The 23,079-nt window shown below is 49.6% G+C and overlaps 1 protein-coding gene across 2 annotated transcripts in view; it reads right to left on the bottom strand.

The window, feature by feature from the left end:
* SLC23A2 (solute carrier family 23 member 2) overlaps positions 1 to 23,079 on the bottom strand; it is a 1,215,437-nt gene that overhangs the window by 170,681 nt on the left and 1,021,677 nt on the right. For both annotated transcript variants that reach the window (XM_086943514.1, XM_086943515.1), the window contains one exon: positions 13,875 to 13,995. In XM_086943514.1, the coding sequence (XP_086799640.1) occupies positions 13,875 to 13,995 (121 nt within the window). The remainder of the gene's footprint in view (positions 1 to 13,874; positions 13,996 to 23,079) is intronic.

Raw genomic sequence — 23,079 nt, 5'->3', positions numbered from 1 at the left:
GCAGTGCTGCAGAGGAGGAGACAGTGTGCAGTGCTGCAGAGGAGGCCACAGTGTGCAGTGCTGCAGAGGAGGAGACAGTGTGCAGTGCTGCAGAGGAGGCCACAGTGTGCAGTGCTGCAGAGGAGGAGACAGTGTGCAGTGCTGCAGAGGAGGCCACAGTGTGCAGTATAATAATCGGATGCGTTAAATAACTCAATCTTCGTTTAATTTTGGCAGGTCAAACCTGTTGAAATGTAACTGAGGAAAACATACGGTATCTATCATATCATGCGGATTTTGGTGTGTTAAACACCAAAACCCGCATTTTATTCCCCATGAACTCATAATAGGTGTTAATTAGCGCCACAATAAATAACATACCCCGTGGTATTGTTATTTATCAAGGGTAATAAATAACGCCTAAGCTTGTAATTAAGCCATATGAGAGGCTTGGTATATTCCAACCTGTGCGTAAACCCCAGTTTACATACGGACTTAAATTATATTTAATGCATCCGATAATTATCAAATGCATTAAATAGATCAAGCCTTGTTAAATTTCTGCAAGTCAAACCTGCCAAAATTTAACAGGAGAAATGTGTACGGTATTTAAAGTACCATGCAGATTTTAATGAGTTACACACCAAAACCCACATGTTGTTATTGATCACAGCAAATAAATAAGGCACCCATAGATTGTTATTTATCAGGTGTGTTACATAACTTTTAAAGTCTTGATAAGGAACGAAGGGTCCAGGTCGGATCAAAAGAGATAATGTCAGTGCACCCAATCGAACAAGCTGCACTCAGCACCAAGAAATCATAAGCATCCAAAGGAGAGACAAGCAAAGGACCATAATGTCCAACCGTACACTTAAAAGGTTAACAGCGCTCATGGCACATGGTCAGAACAAACAATAACAAACACAACAAGATGATGGACAAAGTGCTGAAACTTTTCAACCACTCACCCCCATGCTAGAGATATGGGTTTAATTCAACTTTCTTCTGCTCATTCTGCCACACCATGTTTGGACACAGCCATATGCAAATCGGTTGTAACCCTGCACCTCATGGGAACAGTCCAGCCAGAACTGCCAGGCACGGTCCTCCCTAGACCAGAAACAAGCATCCCCATAAGCAACATTCCGGCCATCATTTTATTTTGCTATGTGGCACCCTAAGTGGCTACGGGTAAGCCCAGACATGGGTCCCTTGCTTACTGTGCACCTGGACTCAAGCTAGCCTGGCTAATGAGGGGCGATACCCTGAAATCAGTCCCAGGATCCTTGTTTCCGGTGCATAGAGTACCTAGCCTGGTAGTTCGAGCTGGACTGTGTGGAGAATGGAGAAGTGTAGCTCAGTGGTTAGAAGCGGCAGACCCGAAAGCTGAGATCGGCCCGGGACCAGGGTTCGATTCCCAACGCGGGAGGGTCTTGGGTCAAAATGTCTGCGGGCCTGAGAATTCTCACCTCGGCGCCTAATCTAACCTTGGGTTCCACTCTGCAACTCTGGGCAATAGCTTGCTTAATCTTCACAACGGCCCCTTCAACGCCGGGGATGCCTGGTCTCACCTTGGGGGTGACCAGAAGGGACCATCTCACAGGGAAAGCCAGGACGGGTTCCCCAGCGGTATACAGCGCCGGGACGCCCGCGGTGTGGGCAGCTGTGCGCTTTACAAGTATACAACATTTACATTTACTGTTCCCATGGGGAGCAGGGGCAAGACTGATTTTCATATGGGTGAGTCCAAACTGGGGTGATGTGGCGAGCAAAATAATGCAGTATTAAACCCAGATCTGTGACTGGGGATGAGCGATTGAAAGGTTTCAACAATCCGTCCATCATTTTATTTTGTGATGTTGCAGAACAAATAATACTCAATGCATTCCCCGGAAAGAGCCGCAATACCCAGCACAGCCAACAGAAGAACCATCTCTCCGTGGAAGAGTAGAATTAAGATTGAACAACCAGTTAATGTCTGCCATCGAAGGGCATGCCTACGAATGGCGACTCTTAAATTGGTTTAAGCGTTTAGGAGACCCTCTGCAAGTCAGTGAGCATATTCTAAAAAGCCCGTTCACATGAATACAGAGCTGAGGTGCAGACGTTTCTAGAAGTATGTGCTTCACTATGAAGCGTTGGGGCAGCTGCATGCTTTTCACAAAGAAACGGCACGTCAACTGACAACACAATGGTAGCAATACAACGCAGCAGTGAGGTTACTTCAAGAGACTTGTCAGCACATCACAGGTCTGAATCGATAAAGCGGAAGCTGCTGATCACATTGTTTTGCAATGAGTAAAAATGTGCACTTTGCCCATTAGCATTTTACATGAGCAACAATAAATAGCAAATATCGACGCATATGCACAGATGCCAGTAAACGGAGGCTGCTATGCATGTGCAATATCAAAAGTGCCCTCTTTACATCTCTATTGTTAGTTTATAGAGGCACGAAAAGAGCGCTGAAGAATACGGAGCACACTGCACTCTCCCCTGTCTAGCAGAGCACAGAATAAGAAGCACACTGCACCTCTTGTTTAGCCAAGCACAAAATAATAAGGAGCACAATGTCATCTCTCCTGTCTTGCTGCAAGTGAGCAGTGCACGGAATAAACAAGAGGCTTACTGAAGTCTCTCCTGCCTAGCAATAAGGACCACACATCCCTCTCTCCTGCCTAGCAGAGCACAGAATAAGGAGCACACTGCACTCGCTCATGTCTAGCTGCAAGAGTGCAGTGCACAGAATAAACAAGGAACATGCTGCACTCTCTCCTACCCCACTACACGAGAGGAGAGCACAAAATTATTAAGAACACTGCTCTAGCCTGACCAGCTGCACGAGCGCAAAATATAGAGCACAGAATGAATAAGGCGCACACTGCTCTTTCCTGACTAGCTGCACGAGCACAAAGCACCTAATAAATAAAGAGCGTACCATTTCCCTTGTGTGGCTGCACCAGCGCAGAAACCACAATACGAGCAATAAGAGCACACTACACTCTCTCCTACTCTGCTGTGCACATAATAAACAAGGAGCACACTGCACCCTCTCCTGCCTAGCTGCACGAGCAGTGCACAGAATAAACAAGGTGGACACTGCACTCTCTGCTGGCTAGCAGACCATAGAATATTAAGCACACTGCTCGCTGCACGAGTGCCCTGCACAGAATAAACAAGGAGCACACTGCACTCTCCTGTCTTGCAAAGGGTAGAATATTAATGTGCACACTGCACTCTCTCCTGCCTAGCCACTGCACTCTCTCCTGCCTAGCTTGATGAGCAGTGCACAGAATAAACAAGGTGGACACTGCACTCTCTGCTGTGTGGCAGAGCATAGAATAATAAGAAGCACACTGCACTCTGCCCTGTCTCGCTGCACGATTGCCGTGCACAGAATAAACAAGGAGCACACTGCACTCTCTCCTGTCTAGCAGAGAGCAGAATAATAATGAGCACACTGCACTCTCCAGTTTAGCCACTGCACTCTCTCCTGCCTAGCTGCACGAGTGTAGTGTACAGAATAAACAAAGGGCACACTGCACTCTCTGCTGTCTAGCAGAGCATAGAATAATAAGGAACACACTGCACTCTGTCCTCTCTAGGTGCAAGAGCTCAAAGCACAGAATACTGAACAGCATGCTCTCCTGTCTTGCTGCAAAAGCGCCGTAGGAGTAGGGAGTGTGGATACGCACGTGCCCTTACCTGCGTAGTGGCGCGTGAGGCCATGCCCGGCTGCCAGCAGCAGCGCGGCGGCCAGGGCAAGCAGCTTGGCGTTCCTCACGCAGAAGTGGTAGTTGATCTCGCGCTTACCCAGGTTGTAGGCCAGGGCCGCCATCTTGGCTCCTCCATGACAACAGTGTGCGATGGAGCGAGGGGACGCTGAGGGGCAGCACAGGGTCGGCAGCAGCAGCAGGAGCCGGTAGGGGGAGGAGGAACTAGAAGCTGGGGGAGGCAGAGGCTGGCTTGCCGCCAAGCCCAGCTGCCTGGGAGCCTCGCCTGTGTCGTCGAGTCCCTCCTCCTCGTCGGATGAAGACAGTAGCAGCGGCGCCCCCTCGGCATCTCGCTTCCCCCGTGGCTGCTTCTTCTTCTTGGACCCCTTCTCGTCCTCTAGGCGCGGGCAGGGGGTGTCCTTCTTCCCCACGCTCTCCTTACGGTAGCGGGCCGCCGCGGTTAAGTGCTCGGACTCTGCTTCGCTGGTGTCCGCTGCCCCCTGTCGCGCGGTTTTGCTCCCGCCCGTCCGCCGCTGACATCTAGCCCAGTAGGCGGCTGCGGGAGTCCTTTGCGTGGCTTGCCCCCAAGCGCTCGGCGGGAAACTCTGCCCTGCCTCGTCACTGGCACTCTGGCGACAACCCGGGTCTTTGAAATCAGACTTGGCGGCTGAGCCTGCCTTTTGGGATCAAGATCCTGCTCTTGCATACAACCCACGCCTCCTTATTAGGGTACTCTTTCCACAGGCTTCTGTCGTTCGGTTTGATCCGTGCCTACATGGGCGAGGTCCCCTCACCTCTAGGACACAACTCAGTTTGGGACGCTGGTTTGTTTTCTCTGCGGAGACTCCAGCCTGGGTTAGCCCAGTGTCCCAACTTTTTGACTCCTGCTTCAGTGTCGGATGTTCTTACCCCAGCTGAGAGACCTTGTTCAAGGGGAGTCCGCCTTCTTGCCCAATTTCGGGGCTTCCGTTGAGACCCTAAGAATAGGATCCGACTGCTTCCCCAGCACAGGCATCCCGCCCTCGGTAGTTGAGGCAGTTAAGTTGTTATCGTCTGCTTGCAGAGTCCACTTGACTTGTTTCAGGAAGAAGTTTTTTGTTCGATCTTTTCTCAGGTGCAGTTAAAAGAATAACGTCCAGTTTCCTCGAAGTTGAATCTCAGCTTTCGTTTGCAGAAAAATAAGAAATTGTCGAAACAATCTGCCTTTAAGTACTGTCCGGTAAATGTAATCTTAATGCTCAAAACTGTACTCGCGGTTCCAGAGGGGAGTTCGAGCCCAAAGTCGCAAACTTAATGGTACTAACGGAACTAATAAAAACAAACAAGCACCTACGGGCACACGGACAGCGGGAGGGGGCGGCGGACACGGACAGCGGGAGGGGGGGCGGAAAAGGCACGGACAGCGGGAGGGGGGGGCGGTAACGGCACACGGTCAGCGGGAGGGGGGGGGCGGGTACGGGCACTCACCTGGACTTCTTCCGGCGGCGGTCGGCCTGGAATGAAGAAAACAAACCTTAAAAAAAAAAAAAAACAACCAGCCCACCGCCGAGATGACACGCACAGAGGGGCGGAGAGGGAAGAAATCGCGGGAACGCCCACGAATGTGGTCCGGCCATGACGGACAGATCTCTGTTCCAATGGCTAGCCTCCATTTATGGAGCTAGCCAATGGAGCAGAGGGGCGGATTCCCAACCAACATATTATTCTCATTAGGTTTTCACCTTCGTGAAAAGCTGCGCAGCTTTCACTTAGGCGAAACCTAATAAAGTGACCACCCATTCAGCACCATAGTGGAGAAGTGTGGCTCACTGGTTAGAGCGGCAGACTGAAGCAGAGATCAGGCCCGGGAGCAGGGTTCAAGTCCCGACGCGGCAGGGTTTTGGGCTCAATGTCCGCGGACTCGATTATTCTCGCTTCGGCGCCTACTCTAATCATGGGTCCCACGCTGCAACTCTGGGCAATAGCTTGCTTAATCTCCACAACGGGCTCTACAACACTGGGATGCCTGGCTTCACCTTGGGGGTGCCCAGGAGGGGCATCTCACAGGGAGAGCCAGGAAGGGTTCCACAGCGTTATACAGCGCCGGGACGCCCTGTTGGGGCAACTGTGCGCTTTAAAAAATACACTACATTTACATAAAAAGTGGTACCTGCAGACCTATGACATCAACCTGTAGAAAAATATAAGCGTAGAAGTATATCAGGACATTGTATGAACCTACTATACTTATTTATTGTTCTAATTAAAATTGTGATTAAAAGGCATGCATCACACACAGTGGTAGTGACCATGCACAAAGAAATATGGAGTACCAAAGAGAATTAAAAACTATGATAAAGGAGCATTAGGTGTAGAATCTGATTGCACCTAGAGTCAAGAGAACTCACCCAGTCTGGGTCAGGAAGATGTTACATGGGTGGCTGGCGAGCTCAAACACTGAATAGTACAGTGTCCTTGAATAGGCGAGAGATACAAAAAAATTTGTCAAGCTCTGGAAAGTAACTGCCTGTATAGGGTGCTCGGGCACAAGACGTTGAGTACACCAATAATGAGGGTTGATCCTCTTGTAGTGCATGGGTCATGTTTCCCCCATGCTAACTGGTGTGATCCCACAGCAAACCACACCCAGACGTCACCTGGTAGGTAACCCTGAGGTGTCAACCGAGAGGTCCACCCGCCTCGTATGTGGGAACAGCCTTAGTGTGTACAAAAACATCTTATCTACATAATAATAAAAAATGTTGAACACACAGGCTACACCTCCGGTCTACTGGTAAGTCACCCACTGACCCCAACATAGCCACACCCATCTCCCCGTGACGAGTCATGGTTAAGTATTGGTGAGTTAAGTAGGTTTCTTAGCATACATTAGAACCGGTGCGCCACTCGTGGAATCAGTATTAGTTCCACGTAGGGCCCCGGTATGGGTTGTAATCTCGCCCACATTGTGTCACAAGCTCAAGTTAAACCAGCACAGGTACTTACTTGGACATCCGCGCATAACGTCGGCAGACTTCCACAGCTCCGCCGGTTCAGCTGGTACACTGGAAGCCGACAGTGCTTCCCCGTATATTCACCGAGCGGCTGATGCAAGGGGTATGTACTTACGGCTGCACGTAAGCCACATTCAGTCATGCGCACCGTTTACATCCGGCGCCATCATGTAATTGGCTTGTAAAGTCTGTGGTTGGTTCCGTACATAGCCAACCAATGAGGTAGTAGCGTCCTGGGTGTCGCGCTGCTCCTTACTAAAAATGTCTGTCGGTAGGCAAAGGTAATATGCGGTGTATGTCGAGTCATATCTAGGATATGCCAGGTCTATCAAAATCATCAGGATACGCCATACAGGTATATCATTATTGGTGTACTCAACCTCTTCTGCCTGAGCACCCTATACCCTATACTGGCAGTTACTTTCCAGAACTTGACAAATTTCTTTGTATCTCTCACCCATTCAAGGGCACTGTACTATTCAGTGTTTGAGCTCGCCGGCCTCAACAGAAAGCTTTAGATGAGAAAGCAGATAAACGCTCTCTCTCTTCTGCATGCTTTTACGTCCTCCGTATGCTGAACAAAATCTTCAAATGGCTTCTCACCGACACAAGACGCATGGTCACCCAGGCACTGGACTACAGCAATACCATTTACGTAGGGATCACAACACAACTTTGGAACAGACTTCAAGTCCTACAGAATGCAGCAGCAAGACTCATCCTCAATCTCACCAGATGAACCCACATGACCCACCACCTCAAAGCACTACACTGGCTCCCTGGAAACAAAAGGTGCCAGTTCAATCTACTCATGCATGCCTACAAAGCCCTTTACAAGTCAGGCCCGCCTACCTCAACCACAGAGTTAATTTCCACCAGACAACTGTGCTACGCGACCCTCCACCTGGCACACACCTTACGCATCCAAAGAAGCAGGAGTGGCGGCCACGCCATCTACCATGTGGCCCTCATACCCTGGAACGAGCTCCCTCTGCAACTCAATCAATCAATCAGTCAGTAAATTTATAGAGCGCGCTACTCACCTCGAGGGTCTCAAGGCGCTGAGGGAGAGAGGGGGGGCGCTACTGCTCGAATAGCCATGTCTTGAGGTGTTTTCTGAAGGTGAGATGGTCCTGGGTCAGTCGTAGGTGCGCGGGGAGGGAGTTCCATGTCTTGGCGGCTAGGTAGGAGAATGATCGCCCTCCGGCGGTGGCTCTGCGGATCCGTGGGACGGCTGCGAGGGCAAGGCTGGCGGAGCGGAGTTGGCGAGTGGGAGAGTAGAACGAGAGGCGGTTGTTGAGGTATTCGGGGCCCATGTCGTGGAGTGCTTTGTGTGAGGAGCCTGAACGTGATCCTCTTGCTAACGGGGAGCCAGTAAAGGTCTCTCAGGTGGGCCGATATGTGGCAGCGGCGAGGGACGTCGAGGATGAGTCGTGCGGAGGCGTTCTGTATTCGCTGCAGTCTTTTCTGAAGTTTGGCTGTGGTTCCTGCGTATAGGGCTTTCCCATAGTCCAGTCGGCTGGTGACGAGGGCCTGCATGACCGTCTTTCTGGTTTCTCTGGGGATCCACCGGAAGATCTTTCGGAGTATGCGCATGGTGTTGAAGCAGGAGGATGAGATGGCATTGACTTGTTTGGTCATCGTGAGTGAAGAGTCCAGGATGAATCCCAGGTTGCGTGCGTGGTCTGTGGGAGATGGTGCAGTGCCCAGTGCAGTGGGCCACCGGGAGTCGTCCCAGGTGGAAGGGGATTGTCCGAGGATGAGGACCTCCATTTAGTCTGAGTTCAGTTTCAATCGGCTGAGCTTCATCCATTCCGCGATCAACACCCATCCTCCAAGACTTGGGAAAGAAACTTAAACCAGGTTGTTCAACAGACAGCCCGCAGCAGCAGCACACCCACTCCCAATCAATACCCCAGCGCCTGATACCCTCACGGGTGATAAGTAGCACGTAACAAATCCTATTGATTGAATGACAGTCTAGCTTTAGGAAAATAGCATCCTAGTGGCAATGAATATCGAGCAGGCATTGGGTAAAGCGGGATGCTTTTAACCAGTAAAAACAGACCAATCCAACCGGGAAGGGAGGAGTCGTGGGAGGTGCACTGGAAGATACCAGGAATGGTAAAACACTGTGATAGAGCATAACACTGGGGGAACAGTGTAAACTCAGAGAGGCCCGTCTCTGAGATACATATGCTAGAAATGATGTAATTTGCAAGGAAATGTACGTTTTTCCGAATGCAAAGTATCCCAAATATCCGTGAACTATAAATGGAAGACGAACCGTCATTGGTGGCTCCAAGAGTTAATCACCGAAGTTTGTGGTACTTTTCAGCCTGGACAAAAGATGTTAAAACATGTTATGCTGTAAAACTAGCGTAAACAACTTCGCAATTACTTGCTTCAGCTGTGAAGTCTTTTCTTCTGTTGGTGCCTGTGGGTGCTGAGTAAAGAAGGTGGGTGGGGAAGACTGCAGCAACACAAGGCTCGTAGCAGCCCACACCCATCCACTGAACGAGATGTTAAAATAGAATCTCTGTCGTTACCTAGCAACCGGTACCCAAACAAAAAGGAAAGGCGGCAGCTGGAAGCGGGAAGGTGGCAGTGAGTGAGGAGGCACCGACCTGGAATGAAGAAACTGACATTGGAACACGGAGCGAGGGGCAGCTTGAGGGGAGTGCTGCGGCGATATAAGAGTGGACAAGTGGAAGGAGTGTTTGGAATTGATGAATGGAATTCAGAAGAATAGATATGTATGAAAAGTGGCTCCCCGAGAACTTAAACTGTAATGCAAGAGCATGTCTGTGCTAACTTGAGACAACCTGTCAATATGAGCTCTGTGGTTAGTGGCCAGTGATTCTTTACATGGGTGCTGCCAGTGGGAGGCCATAAAAGATGCTAATTGCTACCCAGCTTTAGCAATACCTTTAGCTTGTAGGTTACTAAACCAGAAGTAAATCTCTGATCAAAACCGAGAAGGCGTGCTCAGACTAGAGATTAAGAGGACACGTGAGGTGATCATATACATACACAATGATTAGGACATAAATCAGTAGAAAGCCTGCGCTGACGGCTGTATGCAGTTGGCGGATTGGGCATTAGGCCAGAAAGTCTAATGAACAGTGTCACTAATAATAAGGTAGAGCTAGTTCTAACTTGCTAGCCTTCCTTGTTGGGTGTAAATGTCTGCTCATAATTTGAGATACCCAAGTTTGAACAGTGTGCCGGGGTAGCTGTGATCTGCACCACCCTCCGACCGTTAAGTATTATAGTCCTCCTTTATTCATCCTCATTTTCCTGAGAATTGTTTGCGTTGGGAATAGTTCATAGCTGTGCTCCTCCTGCCCATTTACTGCCTTTATTTTTAGGAATACAAAGTTTACCCTCCCTGCCGCTGCAATGTGGAGATGCACAAGGAAAAACCCCAATCGTCATACGAGGGGGAACAACACCACTTACACTTAGGCAAGGTAGTAGGGATGGTTGGGATGGGGTTGAAAATCGTTGTCGAGATTCACAGAAATATCCCTTACCCTTTGGCATGGGAGGCAAGCAAAAAAGTTTGGTCATGAAGTGAGATATGAAGGTGGGGGATGTAGAAAGACTAACAAAGGCACCGACCCAAACCACCCCACTCCAACATCACCATTCAGTAAGACGACTTTGTCTTTATTCTCTGTGTTCACAAACACCAGATGAGATCAATGAAAGCAATTGCATAAAGAAAGAGTGGCTGAACTACATAAAACACTTGATAAGTTTCATACTTCGAAGGCTCTTTTAGTGGGCCTTAGACAGACTCATTTATGCAGATCTCGAGCCAAACACAAAAGGGGCATATGACTGCAACATTCCTGGCCTGGATAGGATTGAAGAGAGGTTGTTAATACACGAAGCCTTGCCACATAGCAAGGGTGGTAAAAGTAATCCTCCCCGGTCTGTGCCAGGATGAATGGTGTTGGCGCAATACTGCAAGAGATTGACTCCCCCTGACTTGCCCAAGAGTGGGGGTTGCTCGTTCTTTCTATCCGAACTTGTCTAAGGACTGAGGAGGATTAGCTATCTCCCCACCTCCTTCCCCAAGGGTAGAGATGAGTACAGATATTCTATTTTATGCCTGCTTACACTACAGATTTTGTTAAACAGCTGGAAGCGCTGTAATACCTCTATACCCACTTTTATTAAAGGAGGGACTTATTGTAAAAATTATTCTAGCCCCAAATGTCGATAGGGTATGTGATACTCATCGAATACTTGTCTATGGTCAGGAGAATATGTGGAGGTATTATTGCCCCCACAACCCACTTCTTTGCCCAGGCAGGGCGTGTTTCTATGTTCCACCCCCCACTTGCCAGAGGGCAGGAAGTTAGCTTCCTAGCCCCCTCTACCTTACTCAGTAATGAGCGTATTTACATAATAGGGTGAGGGCCACGGGAAATCAGGTCAATTTTTAGATATCTTGACCTACCTTCATCATGGAAAAGATTAAGGTGAAGGAAAGCCAGAAAAATTGATAGATGCCATGGAACCTGTCGCCATCAGACAAATAGGCCATCTGTCAGCTCTTCCTGCCTCCATCACATTTGCTAATAGGAGGGTTAAGGAGCCAAAGGGCACATGTCAGCTTTTCAGGCACTTACAGCCACATGCATCATTGTTGGAATTTGCGATTCCTAAATTGCGAAAATTAAGGAATCGCAATTTAGGAATCGCAAATTCCTATGCATCAAGAAATCGCAAAAGTTTTTGCGATTTCTTAATTTTCCTTATTTGAGATTCCTTAATTGCGAATCGCAATTAAGGAAACGCTTTACATTGATTCCTATGAGCTTAGAGGCCCATAGGAATCAATGGGAAGGCATTCTCATTTTCCGAATTCGCAATTAAGGAATCTCAAAATGAGAATGCAATTTCAAGGATGCAGGGGGGGTCCAAAAGACCCCCCCCCGCACCCCTGGAATGTCATGTAAGTACATTTTACTCACACACATGTCCCAAGTGCATGTGTGTGTGTAACATGTAAGTTTCAAAAATGCATTTATTTGCATTTTTGGAACTTTTCGCAAATTACCATTAAGGTTTACTTCATGGTAATTTTTCCCTTTATAATTGCGAATTAGCAAAAAAAAATAATTCATGCACAGCATTTAAGAAATCGCTAAATTTGCGATTTCTTAAATGCTATCGCAATTTGAGAAATCGCAAAAAATTGCGATTTCTTAAATTGCGATAAATGTGAAATGAATGATGCATCCCAAAAAGTGATTTTGGAATCGCAAACGGCCGAATTTTGTGATTCGCACAGTTTGCGATTCCAAAATCGCTTGATGCATGTGCCTGTTAATCAATTATGAAGAATACAAGAGCGGTACAACAGCTGTTAGCAGCTGCTGGGGGCCTTGTATTTCTGGAATGCTAATTTTACTAGTCCCCACCCTTGGGCAAAGCGGAAGTGGGCATGCAAGCACCCTCCTCTGTCGTTAGATGAGGAGGGATGTAACACATATCCTGCCCCATGCTTGGGCAAAGCATGGGTCACATAAGTACCCCTCATGATTGACAGCGGAGGGGGGGGGGGCGAGCAAAGACCCCCACATGCCATACCCTGCTGTTGGAGACAAAACATAAGACCCCCCCCCCAAAAGACCCTTGACATCTTTGGGAAAAGGTAGGGGGCAGAAAAGGTGGGGTGGGTGCAGTTGTGGGGGCTAGACACAACCTTATCTAAGGCAGGAGCGCACCAACACCTATGCCCATCAACTAGGCCAAAGCGGAAGGTTAACGAGATTTCAAAGTATTGCCCTTGGGGAAAACGGCAATTAGTGTAGAGAACTATGAGAGATTAGGAAAACATTCAGCAAAACAAAAGATTCGTACTTCTGAAACTATTTTTTGAACGTTACTTTTTTTAGTATGTACATTTTACAATTGAGCCCTTCTCCAGGCCTACACTGACAAAAAATGATTTATGCAAGCCCTGCAACAGCTGCACAGTTACCCAGATAGTAACTACGAACAGAATATTCCAGCAGCTCAGCCCCCCCTCTTTGGCAAAACGATTCTGACGGATACAGGTACCAGCTGCCCAGGAGCGGTGTTTGCAAGTACAAACTAGTCTTCAGGGCAGGTGCCAGCCGCCTGCCACTTACATTTTGATTTTCTTGGAGTTCAATGCCCTCAATTGCTAACACCTCCCACCGGTAGTTGTGAACAAAGATCACTACTCTTGGGCAAGGCGTGGGACTTGGTGGACCACATAAATATAACAACTTGGGCACAGTGAAGAGGAGACCACGACATTTAGGCAAGTCAGCGGGACACTAAGACCCCCACTGGACAAGGTAGGGGCTACCACACGAATATTTACTCAACAACTTTATTAAGAAATCACAGATATCAAAAAATGGGTAAACAATTTGGTCTCTAGAACCTAGTTGAACACTTATTTCTGCGACAGTGAAGTGCTTGTAAGGTCTTCAGACTAACATGGTACGGTAATCAACAAGGAATCCAAACAATTGACTGCGAAACTTTGACGGTGTTAGATTACTCTACATGAATTTCGAATATCCTAGAAAGAAATGTAACTAAACAAGACCATCAGGATTAATTGCCACAATCTTCAACACTTAATACAACAGAACATAATTTGTAATAATAAATGGGTATAATTTTCTGAACAGTCAACGTACATAGGTTTTCAGAAACAATGAGATCACTTCGATATCCTTGCTTTACTCGTCTCCTTTCAAACGCTGTATACAGTACAAATGTTTCCAGCATATAGCTTTCCATTTCCTCCCACAGGCTTCTCAAAACAGATCTTTCAACAACATTGGCAAGCATGAGGTACATGGAAAGAAGGTACAAATAGTTTCCCACAAATGTTACACAACTAAAGCCCTCCATCAGGTCAACTTTAAGGGTTACTAATTTTGAAGCACCTAAGAATGTCAATGTAAAAAATACAGGGTCTATTTGTAGAATTTCGTGTTGCACCCTAAACCAACAACTCTGGTTGATAAATGTGCCATAAATAAAAAGAAATTAATCATCAAACTAAGATAATTAGGTCTTCTTTAACCAGCCTGTTAAAGTGAGCTTTGTATCTAGACCACATTGGCAATTTAGCGCTCACTCCCAATACACCCTCAGTGGCACAATGCCAGCCGTCTTCACTCACCGGAAACATTTTGAAAAGCTGTAACCTGTATGCCGTCCATCCCTTCTTCGATTTGTAAACGGGCAAAGGCAACTTCACGTTTCTGGCATACTGGGAGAACAACAATACCAGGAAAATGGTCCTAGAAAAATGGAAAAAAGGAAACAATGCAAAAGTCTTTTACAATATTCCAAGGGAAACCTTTACCAAAGTCAGAAACTGGCAGTTTCGAACAAAGGATGATAATATTTATACAGTGACTAGGAACAAACTGACCACAACAGATGTCAGCCCTACACACAGCAGACATTCTGCAAACGAAGACTAAGTAATACTCTAATAATATTGATTCCTCTTGTGGCGAAGACAACAAAATGAACTATTTTCGGCTCCTAAATAAAATGTTTTCTTACGACACTCAAAGATACTTATAGCAGCCTTATATGAAGGCTTAGTTGAGCCTTCTGGTTTCTAACCAGCAACGTGAAGGTTAAAGCGTCGCTGTGGTGGATTCTCACCCAACTTAGCTCCACTGCTAGCAGCCAAACAGGAGTGAGTCTCAGCACACTCACACCTGTAACCCGAGCTAATCGTCTGGAGACCATCTGAAGAAACCACAAAGATTAATGCTTAGCTTCCCAGTACACATTGTCTTGAAAGCTATGAGAAAACACAGTCTCACTGGTAATGTACTGTGCAAAACTAGGCACGGTGTAGACTGGTGTATCCGTAGCCATTTAAAGATGTCACCGAAGATCTCTTTTCTGGTGGTACCACGGCTATATGGAACCAGGGGGACAGAAGAAACCAAATGGAAGAATAAATGTTAAAATCAATCTGAATGATTTTGACTGGCTGCCACTCTGAAAACTGTAAATTTACCCCTTCTGGAAAAGAGGTAAAAAATGATGTATCCACAACGGATTTTTTTTTTTTTTTAACGAGGAGACACTACAGTTTTATTTAATCTGTCAACTTCTCTGACATACACATGCCCGGAAGAGCGCAAGGAGCCATAGAAAGGTACTGCCCTCCCATCAACATTAATTAAGAGATCAAAAAGTGTCAGTCCACCCCCACCACCCTTCCCGGAAGATACTCTGAGACTTGAAATAAAATAAGGTGGCCTGGTTGGTATTATGTCAACCAACTGACCCTTTAAACCCAAACTAATACACTGCGTGATTTTCGCGCTGTTTTATTCAATGCACAGCTCTGTACGACGATCGTTCGCTTAATTTAAACTGCAGTGTTTATAAATTGCATTTCGTGCCAAAAATCAGATACTAATCGTAAAATGTTGAATAATATTCATTGTATATTCCAGGAGTCAAATAATTTTTTTGTAGTCAATACAGTTGAGTTTTACTCATATGCTTATCACTTATTTTAGAACTGCATCAATACATAGCCGGGAAGTACACACATAAAATGCATATAAGCGATGAATAAAGGGCGACTTCTAACAAAATAAAAGTAGCAAAGTAAACCACATTTATCATGCTTTTTTTTGTTTCGATTGCAGTCCCCAACTTGACAAACACGTTGCTTGGTGAAAACATGCCTTGCTTTAAACACTAAGGCAATACTAAAATGCAAAACGCATCCACAATGGACCGAGCCTCCCTCAAACAAATATTTGCGAAACAAAACACTGAGTCATTTGTATACAATCTTAAATAGATGCTCGCTGAATTTAAACACAAACATTTTCGAAATGTATCAAACAACTAAAAAGTGGAAGCAGCAATGGTAAAATCGTGAATTAAAAACAAACATTCCGCAATCAAATTAGTAATCAACTCTTCGAGAAAGGAATAAAAAAATCGGCGCATAGACTAAATAAATCTAAGAAAAAAAAGTATGGAAATTCAAACTTCATAAAAACAAGATATACTGATGAACAGACATATCCAAAGCAGCAGTCAACACACCACGAAAACCAAACAAGCATTTGCAAAGGCAATAGGTCTCGCATTAGGAAGGTGTGAGCTATTGGTATTGTAAATGACAATTTCTTTTTAATATGTGTTGGCTTTGAAAATATATAAATTAATAGCATTGTTATTCACAAAGCCAATAACTTACACTTTCCTAAAGCGAGTCCTATTGGCTATGGCAAAGCTTGTTGGTAGCAAGCAAGGACAGTGCTGTTGTGGTGCTGAGTGATGCTGTTGTGGTGCTGAGTGATGATGTGGTTGGGCTGAGTGATGTGGTGGTGTATTAAAGTGATGTGGGGGGCATGGCCAAGATGGCGGAGTAGAAGGACGCGACCTCGGCGAGCTCCTCCGGCCCAGGCCCCTGAGCACCTTATTTATCGCTGATCTCCCCCCACCGTCGCTAGCTGGCGACGGCGGGTGCAGTGGAGAACTGGTGGACCTTGCTGGGAGAGAAATCTACGCGCTAGAAGACACTTTTGGCGGACTGTGGAAGCCGAGCCGCGACCTTCGAAAGCTGCGGCCCGACCGGAAGTGCCGTTGGGTCCGCCCTGTGAGCGAACTCGAGCCTGGGGCGCTGAGCGGAGGCCGCTGGCGCGGCCTAGAGGGGAGCGGGGACCAGCTCGGGTCCGCCCCCTACTGCAGTGCGGAGCCGCTGACTGTGGCGCTGAACAAAAGCAACCGGAGCGGTGAGAATTTTAGGCCCCGCCGAGACGACCGACCGATTTACGGCCGTGGATGGGGCCGGGGCCGGGGATTTCGGAGGCCTTGCCGGCCTGGCTCGGGGCACGAGATCGTCCCACCCGCTGACACCGGACAGAAAGTGGTGGGTGCCTGGTGGTGCAACTCGGGCCCAGAGGAGTCTCAGGAGCCTTTGAAGCGACTGCCGCAGGGACCTGGTGGCTCCCTTGTCGTGTATGGCCTGGGGTCCGCCCAGGGGCTGCTGGAGAGGCAGCGTGCTACGGAGCGTGGACGCCATTTTGACCTGGAAGCTACACCCCGTCGGCCTAGCACTGAGGTGGAGTGAACAAGGAGCGGTGGAGAACGGGTGTTGGACTGCACTACAGGAGCGATGTACGGCCCCTTCGGTCAGGGCGGTCACACAGCGGGTAGCTAAGTGGTGTTGTGAACGCTGCTATCGCTGGTGAGCTCGAACACTCTTATTCGGCACCCAAGATGGCCGGCAACAGGGGGAACAGGAAGGGTGACCGCACCCTGCCGGAGATGCTGAACAGGAGCAATGCTCGGCAGGACCGTGGACAGCCCTCCCCCAGTCAGTCTAGCAGTTCACAGGGGGCGAGTGGAGGGGAGCCACCAGTTACTAGGTTGTTCCTTGAGTCGCTTTTTAGCTCCCTACGGGATGACTTCAAGACTCTCAAGCAGGAAGTAGCGGGGGAGGTACGAGAGGTCCGGAGAGAGGTTGATGGCCTAGGAGAAAGGGTCTCCTCAGTGGAGGAAGCGGGACATGCCCGGGACGGGGAACTCACACAGCTTCAGCAAGAAGTGATCAGGCTCCGAGACCAGCAGATTGATCTACAGTCCCATGTGGAGGACCTCGAGAACCGTTCCCGGAGGAAAAACATCAGGGTCCGGGGCGTTCCGCTCGGAGAAGAAGGGGAAGAGGCGACCGCATACTTGCAAGATCTGTTTCGGGAAGTCCTGGGTGAGCCGACAGACTTTACTCTCAGGATCGATAGGGCTCATAGAGTGGGCCCACGACGTAGAGCCCCGGCGCCTCCCCCGATCTTCTGGCTTTCCTGCCGGACTATCCCCTGAAGGAAAGGATTCTAAGGGTAGCTCGCACTAAGCCCTCCTTGGAGTTCAGAGGCCATAGGGTGGCCCTCTTTCAAGATCTTTCAGTGGTCACCCTACAGAAACACAAGTCTTTTAAGATTGTGACTGATTTCCTGCGGGAGCATGACATTCAATATTCTTGGGGCCACCCTTTCCGTATTATCTTCCGCTGGAACGGAATATTGCATCAGCTGCACTCCCTTCAGGACACCTGTACTGTGTTGGGCATCACGGCGACTGACGAAGATGGGCCCACTCCACGTCGTCGCCGGATCACCAGGGATGGCTGGCAATCGATCCCTGGCCGCAGGTCTTCGACTTCTTCGGTGAGACCAGACTCGCCTACTATCCGGGCTGAGATGGATAATGTTGTGCGGGAGGTCGCTAGAGAAACGGCGACAGAGGAGGTTGCTTTGACCACCTAAGAATTCTCCGGGGGGAGATGGACATCGCTTCTTCTTTTTTGAGCTGCAGGTTTGGGGGCCTGGGGGGGGGGGGGGGGGGGGGGAGCGGGGGTGGTGTTGTGGCTGGACGTCCACTTTCGAGACTTTCCCATAGACTTGCCTTTTTGGGCTGGCCTGGACAATGGTTTCCTTGACTCTATTTTTGGAGGGACGGGGACAGTGTTTGGGGTTTGGAAGGGGTTGTTTTGGGGTGTTGGGGTACCGGGAGGGTTCGTGGGAGTTGGGTGTGGGGAAAGAAGTTGTCCAGTGTGCTGTACTAGGAAATGTTGCTTTGCCTGAGTTTCTCCATTTTGCTTTGCTTTGTGATGATAGGTTGGTGCATGGGGAGGGGGTCTGTGAGGTTGGCGCGTGTGTAGCGGGTGAATTAGTCGCACTGGGGCTGGTGGTTGGTACTAGGCCGCGCTGCACAAGGGGGAGAGGCGTTGCATACTGTTGGTGGGTGACCGACTTGCTGTTTGAGGGAGTATGCTCACCCGCGGTATTCACCATGCCGGATACATGCGCCTTTACACACATTTCTTCCTATGCCTCCTCATTCCCTTAAAATTGTGACCCTGAATGTCAGGGGTCTGAACAATCCCGTTAAGCGGCGAGCGGTGCTTTCCCTGTTGGAGAACACCCAAGCGGACATTTGTCTCCTTCAGGAAACCCACCTATTGCCACAGGACACACATAGGCTACGCTCTTGTAAATTTCCGACGCAGTTCTTTCCTTCAGGTCCTACCAAGACAACCGGGGTAGCGATTCTAGTGGCTCGACACTTCAGGGGGGAGCACATCCATAAATTCGCAGAAATTAAAGGGAGGATGTTGGCACATAGGTTTCGGGTGGGGGCATGATATTCACAATAGGCTCTCTTTATAGCCCTAATGACAAACAGGAGCGGTTCTTGCAGTCTGCGGTGGAAGAGATTTCAGCCTCGCCGGACAGGCATGTTATCCTCGGGGGCGACCTTAACATGGTCTTTGATTCGGTGGTCGACAGATCGGCTCAGCGCTCCCCGCAAGTCGGGGAATTCTCAGCTGGTTGCAAGGCGCGTCTTGCGGAGGTGGACCTCCAGGACCTCTGGCGTCATAAGCACCCCGCGGACAGGGATTACTCATACTACTCCCACGCGCACAAGACTTATGCGAGGCTTGATCACCTCCTGGTCACCTCCCCGGTGCAGGCCCTGGCGACTACTCTAGACATGGGAATTATTTCCCTGTCGGATCACGCCCCTGTTGAGGCATCCTTTTGCTTGCCACCGTCTGCCGGCCCGGCGAGGGTCTGGCGCCTCCGGGACACTCTGCTCCACAGGAAAACGGTGACGGACCGTATTGAGCAGGTACTTCGTGAATATCTAGCGCTCAACGACAACACAGATACTACCAGAGCCACCCAGTGGGCAGCTTTGAAGGCGGTCCTCCGAGGAGAGTTCATATCGATCTCTGCGGCCGAAAATAGGGAGCGCAAGATAAAGAGGGATGAGCTCACTGACAGGGTCTGGGAATTGGAGCTGATTCACCGCAGAACTGGGGCCCGAGGATTTGGCGGCAGCTTAAAGAAGCGAGGAAACTTCTTACCGCCTTAGATATGGACAGGGCGGAATATGCGGCCCTTCGACTACGCCATTCGTTTTACACTGGGGGGGGGATCGCTGTGGCAAACTATTGGCCAATAGACTCCGGGCCACTAGGCAGAGCCAGCTGGTGAAAGAACTCTCTGATCCCATGGGCGGTATAGTGAAAAATGACACTTGCATCTCGGCCGCGTTCCGGGAGTTCTACGGCAACCTCTATGCGGGTGACCCGCCAGATGTGCCGGCTATGACCTCCTACCTAGACTCGATCACTTTGCCCTCCTTGGACCAGCTACAGGCGGACCACCTGAACAGGGACATTAGCATAGAGGAAGTAGTGACGGCCATTGCCAGGCTTAAGCATGGCAAAGCACCAGGCCCGGATGGCTACTCGGCCCTCTTCTATAAGACGTTCTGCGGATCGTTAGCCCCAATCCTTGCCCGCCTTTTCAATTCCTTCGCGGAACCTGGAGCCATCCCGCCTGATCTCTTGAGGGCTTCCGTAACGGTAATCCCCAAACCGGGGAAAGACCCCAAACACTGTGGATCTTATAGGCCGATATCTCTTTTAAATGTCGACCTGAAACTTTATACTGGGATGTTGGCAAGCCGCCTGGCGCTTCATCTGCCCGGCCTTGTTGATCCGGATCAGGCGGGCTTTGTTCCGGGACGGCAGACGGTGGATAATACCAAACGGGTGGCCCACCTGCTAGAGAAGGCATCCCGGATTCCGGGTGAGAGGATGATGCTCACGGTCGACGCGGAAAAAGCGTTCGACCGCGTGCACTGGCCCTTCTTAGAACAAGTACTGGTAAAGGCGGGTATTGGAGAACGGTTTCGCTCTATGATCCTCAACTGCTATAAGGAGCCATCAGCGGTGGTCCGGGTTAATGGCCATACTTCCGCAGCCTTCCCCATTGAGAGAGGCACAAGGCAGGGCTGTCCACTCTCACCCTTGCTCTTCGCTCTCTACATGGAGCCGCTCGCCCAGCGGGTGCGGACTCGACCGGCGGTGGAGGGGATACGGATGGGTGGCTTTACCCATGCGGTTAGTCTCTACGCTGATGATGTCATCTTCACATTGGCTACACCCCGGACATCACTTCCGGCCTGTATGGAAGAACTGGCGGCATTCGGCACGGTCTCGGGCTTTAAAGTAAATATGGGGAAGTCGCTGGCCTTGGATATATCCCTGGCGCCTGATACCAGGGCGAACTTGCAGAACAGGTTCCCGTTACTTTGGTCCTCGGAGGCGTTACCGTATTTAGGGATTCAGATTGCCCCTACGTTGCCAGCCATGGTCTCGGCCAACTACTTGGCCTTGGGTGCCAAGATCAAGGCCGAACTAGGTCGCTGGAATCGCGGCATCCTTTCCTGGTTGGGTAGGATTGCTGCCGTCAAGATGACGATCTTGCCACAAGTGCTCTACTTATTCAGGGCTCTGCCGCTGCTGCCGCCGAAGGGGTGGATACAGCAATTGCAGTCGGACGTAGCCCGTTTCATTTGGCAGGGGAAAAAGCCTAGGCTACGCAGGTCCCTTTCTCTTTTGTCTCCTGACGCTGGAGGCTTGGGCATTCCCGACTTCCGGAAATACTTTCAGGCAACACAATTGAGGTACTTGGTCGAATGGTGCAGGTGGGAGTCGGATAAGAATTGGCTTTTCCAGGACCAGGCGGTGGCGGGGCGTCCTCTGCAGGAGATACCGTTCCTGCACCGGACTCATCGGCCTAAGAATCTTTAGGCATCCTTCATTACTAGGGTACCTTTGCGGGTTTGGGATGCGACCTACCTTAGGTATGACCTCACCACGTTTCCTTCGCCCCTTTCGCCTCTAGTGGATAATCCTGCCTTCACCCCCGGGATGGAGAAAGGAGCTTTTACACATTGGCGGCAGGCAGGATGCAGAGCTTTATGTCACCTGTATGGCCCGAGGGTATCATCCCGTTCACACAATTTCGGCAGGAATTCTCATTCCCTGAAACGGAGAGACACCGTTACATGCAGGTTCGGCATTGGGCCCTTCAGCCACAGGTGCGGGAGGTGGCGGATAGGATGCTCTCACCGTGTGAGAGATGGCTGTTGTCCCGTACATCGGACTCAAAACTAATCTCGGACCTGTATAAGTTTTTGCAATTACCCTCCACACACTTCCACAATCCAGGGAGGGTTAGATGGGAACGGGAGCTTGGGAGGACACTGAGCCCCAAGGAATGGGACCACATATCTTATAGGGCGTGCCACTCAGCCTATCATATGGGCCTCACAGATACCCTTACTAAAGTGTCCACTTACTGGTAATATACGCCTGAGCGGATTCATGAGTTCGACCATAGTAAGACGGACACGTGCTGGCGGGGGTGTGGACATCGGGGTACACTCACGCACATTCTCTGGGACTGTCCTCTCTTAACTAACTACTGGAAGGAAGTGCTGGATGAAGTGGACTCTCATTTCGGCATAGAGCTCCCGCGCTTCCCGGCATATACCCTGCTAGGACTCCCAAATGCTCTAATGAATCCCCTCAAGTCCAAAAGAGGTAGACAGATCGCCATTGCACTCGGCTCCGCTGTTCAGAATATCCTGATACACTGGCGTACGGACACAGTACCCACGATAACGGGCTGGCTCCACAGACTTTGGCATGTGCTGGGGATGGAGAAATTGTCTTTGGTGGTGGCTGGGGATGTAACGCAATTTAATGAACTGTGGCAACCATTTAACTCTTTGCTGATCACAGAGATCAGGGAGCACACTTGCCCGAGGTACCTCCGCCTCCTACGGCTTACGAGCCCGCCAGCGCCAGATCAGTGAGAGGGATGAGATCCTCCTCCCCAATTACCTATAGCCTCCGGAGATAGGCTGCATGTTAGTGGCGCACTGGACAGTGGGGGGGGGGGGAGGTTGGGGGGGCATCGGGACGTTGGGGTGGTGGGGAATGTTTGGGCTAAAATGTTGTGACTTGCCGGACTTTTGCTTCTTTTCATTTGCTGATCTTATATTGCTGTATATAAGTTTGGATGTGTCACACTGAATGAATAAAATACTTTAAACATAAAGTGATGTGGTGGTGTATTAAAGTGATGTGGTGGCGCCCCTGAGTGACGTGGTGGTGCCCCAGAGTGACGTGGTGGTGCCCCAGAGTGACGTGGTGGTGCCCCAGAGTGACGTGGTGGTGCCCCAGAGTGACGTGGTGGTGCCCCAGAGTGACGTGGTGGTGCCCCAGAGTGACGTGGTGGTGCCCCAGAGTGACGTGGTGGTGCCCCAGAGTGACGTGGTGGTGCCCCAGAGTGACGTGGTGGTGCCCCAGAGTGACGTGGTGGTGCCCCAGAGTGACGTGGTGGTGTCCCTGAGTGACGTGGTGGTGTCCCTGAGTGACGTGGTGGTGTGCCTGAGTGACGTGGTGGTGTGCCTGAGTGACGTGGTGGTGTGCCTGAGTGACGTGGTGGTGTGCCTGAGTGACGTGGTGGTGT

Source organism: Lissotriton vulgaris, chromosome 11, assembly GCF_964263255.1.
Source record: "Lissotriton vulgaris chromosome 11, aLisVul1.2, whole genome shotgun sequence".
Taxonomy (NCBI): domain Eukaryota; kingdom Metazoa; phylum Chordata; class Amphibia; order Caudata; family Salamandridae; genus Lissotriton; species Lissotriton vulgaris.
Note: the sequence above shows the minus strand (reverse complement) of the source record. Positions and strands in the feature narration are given on the sequence as shown.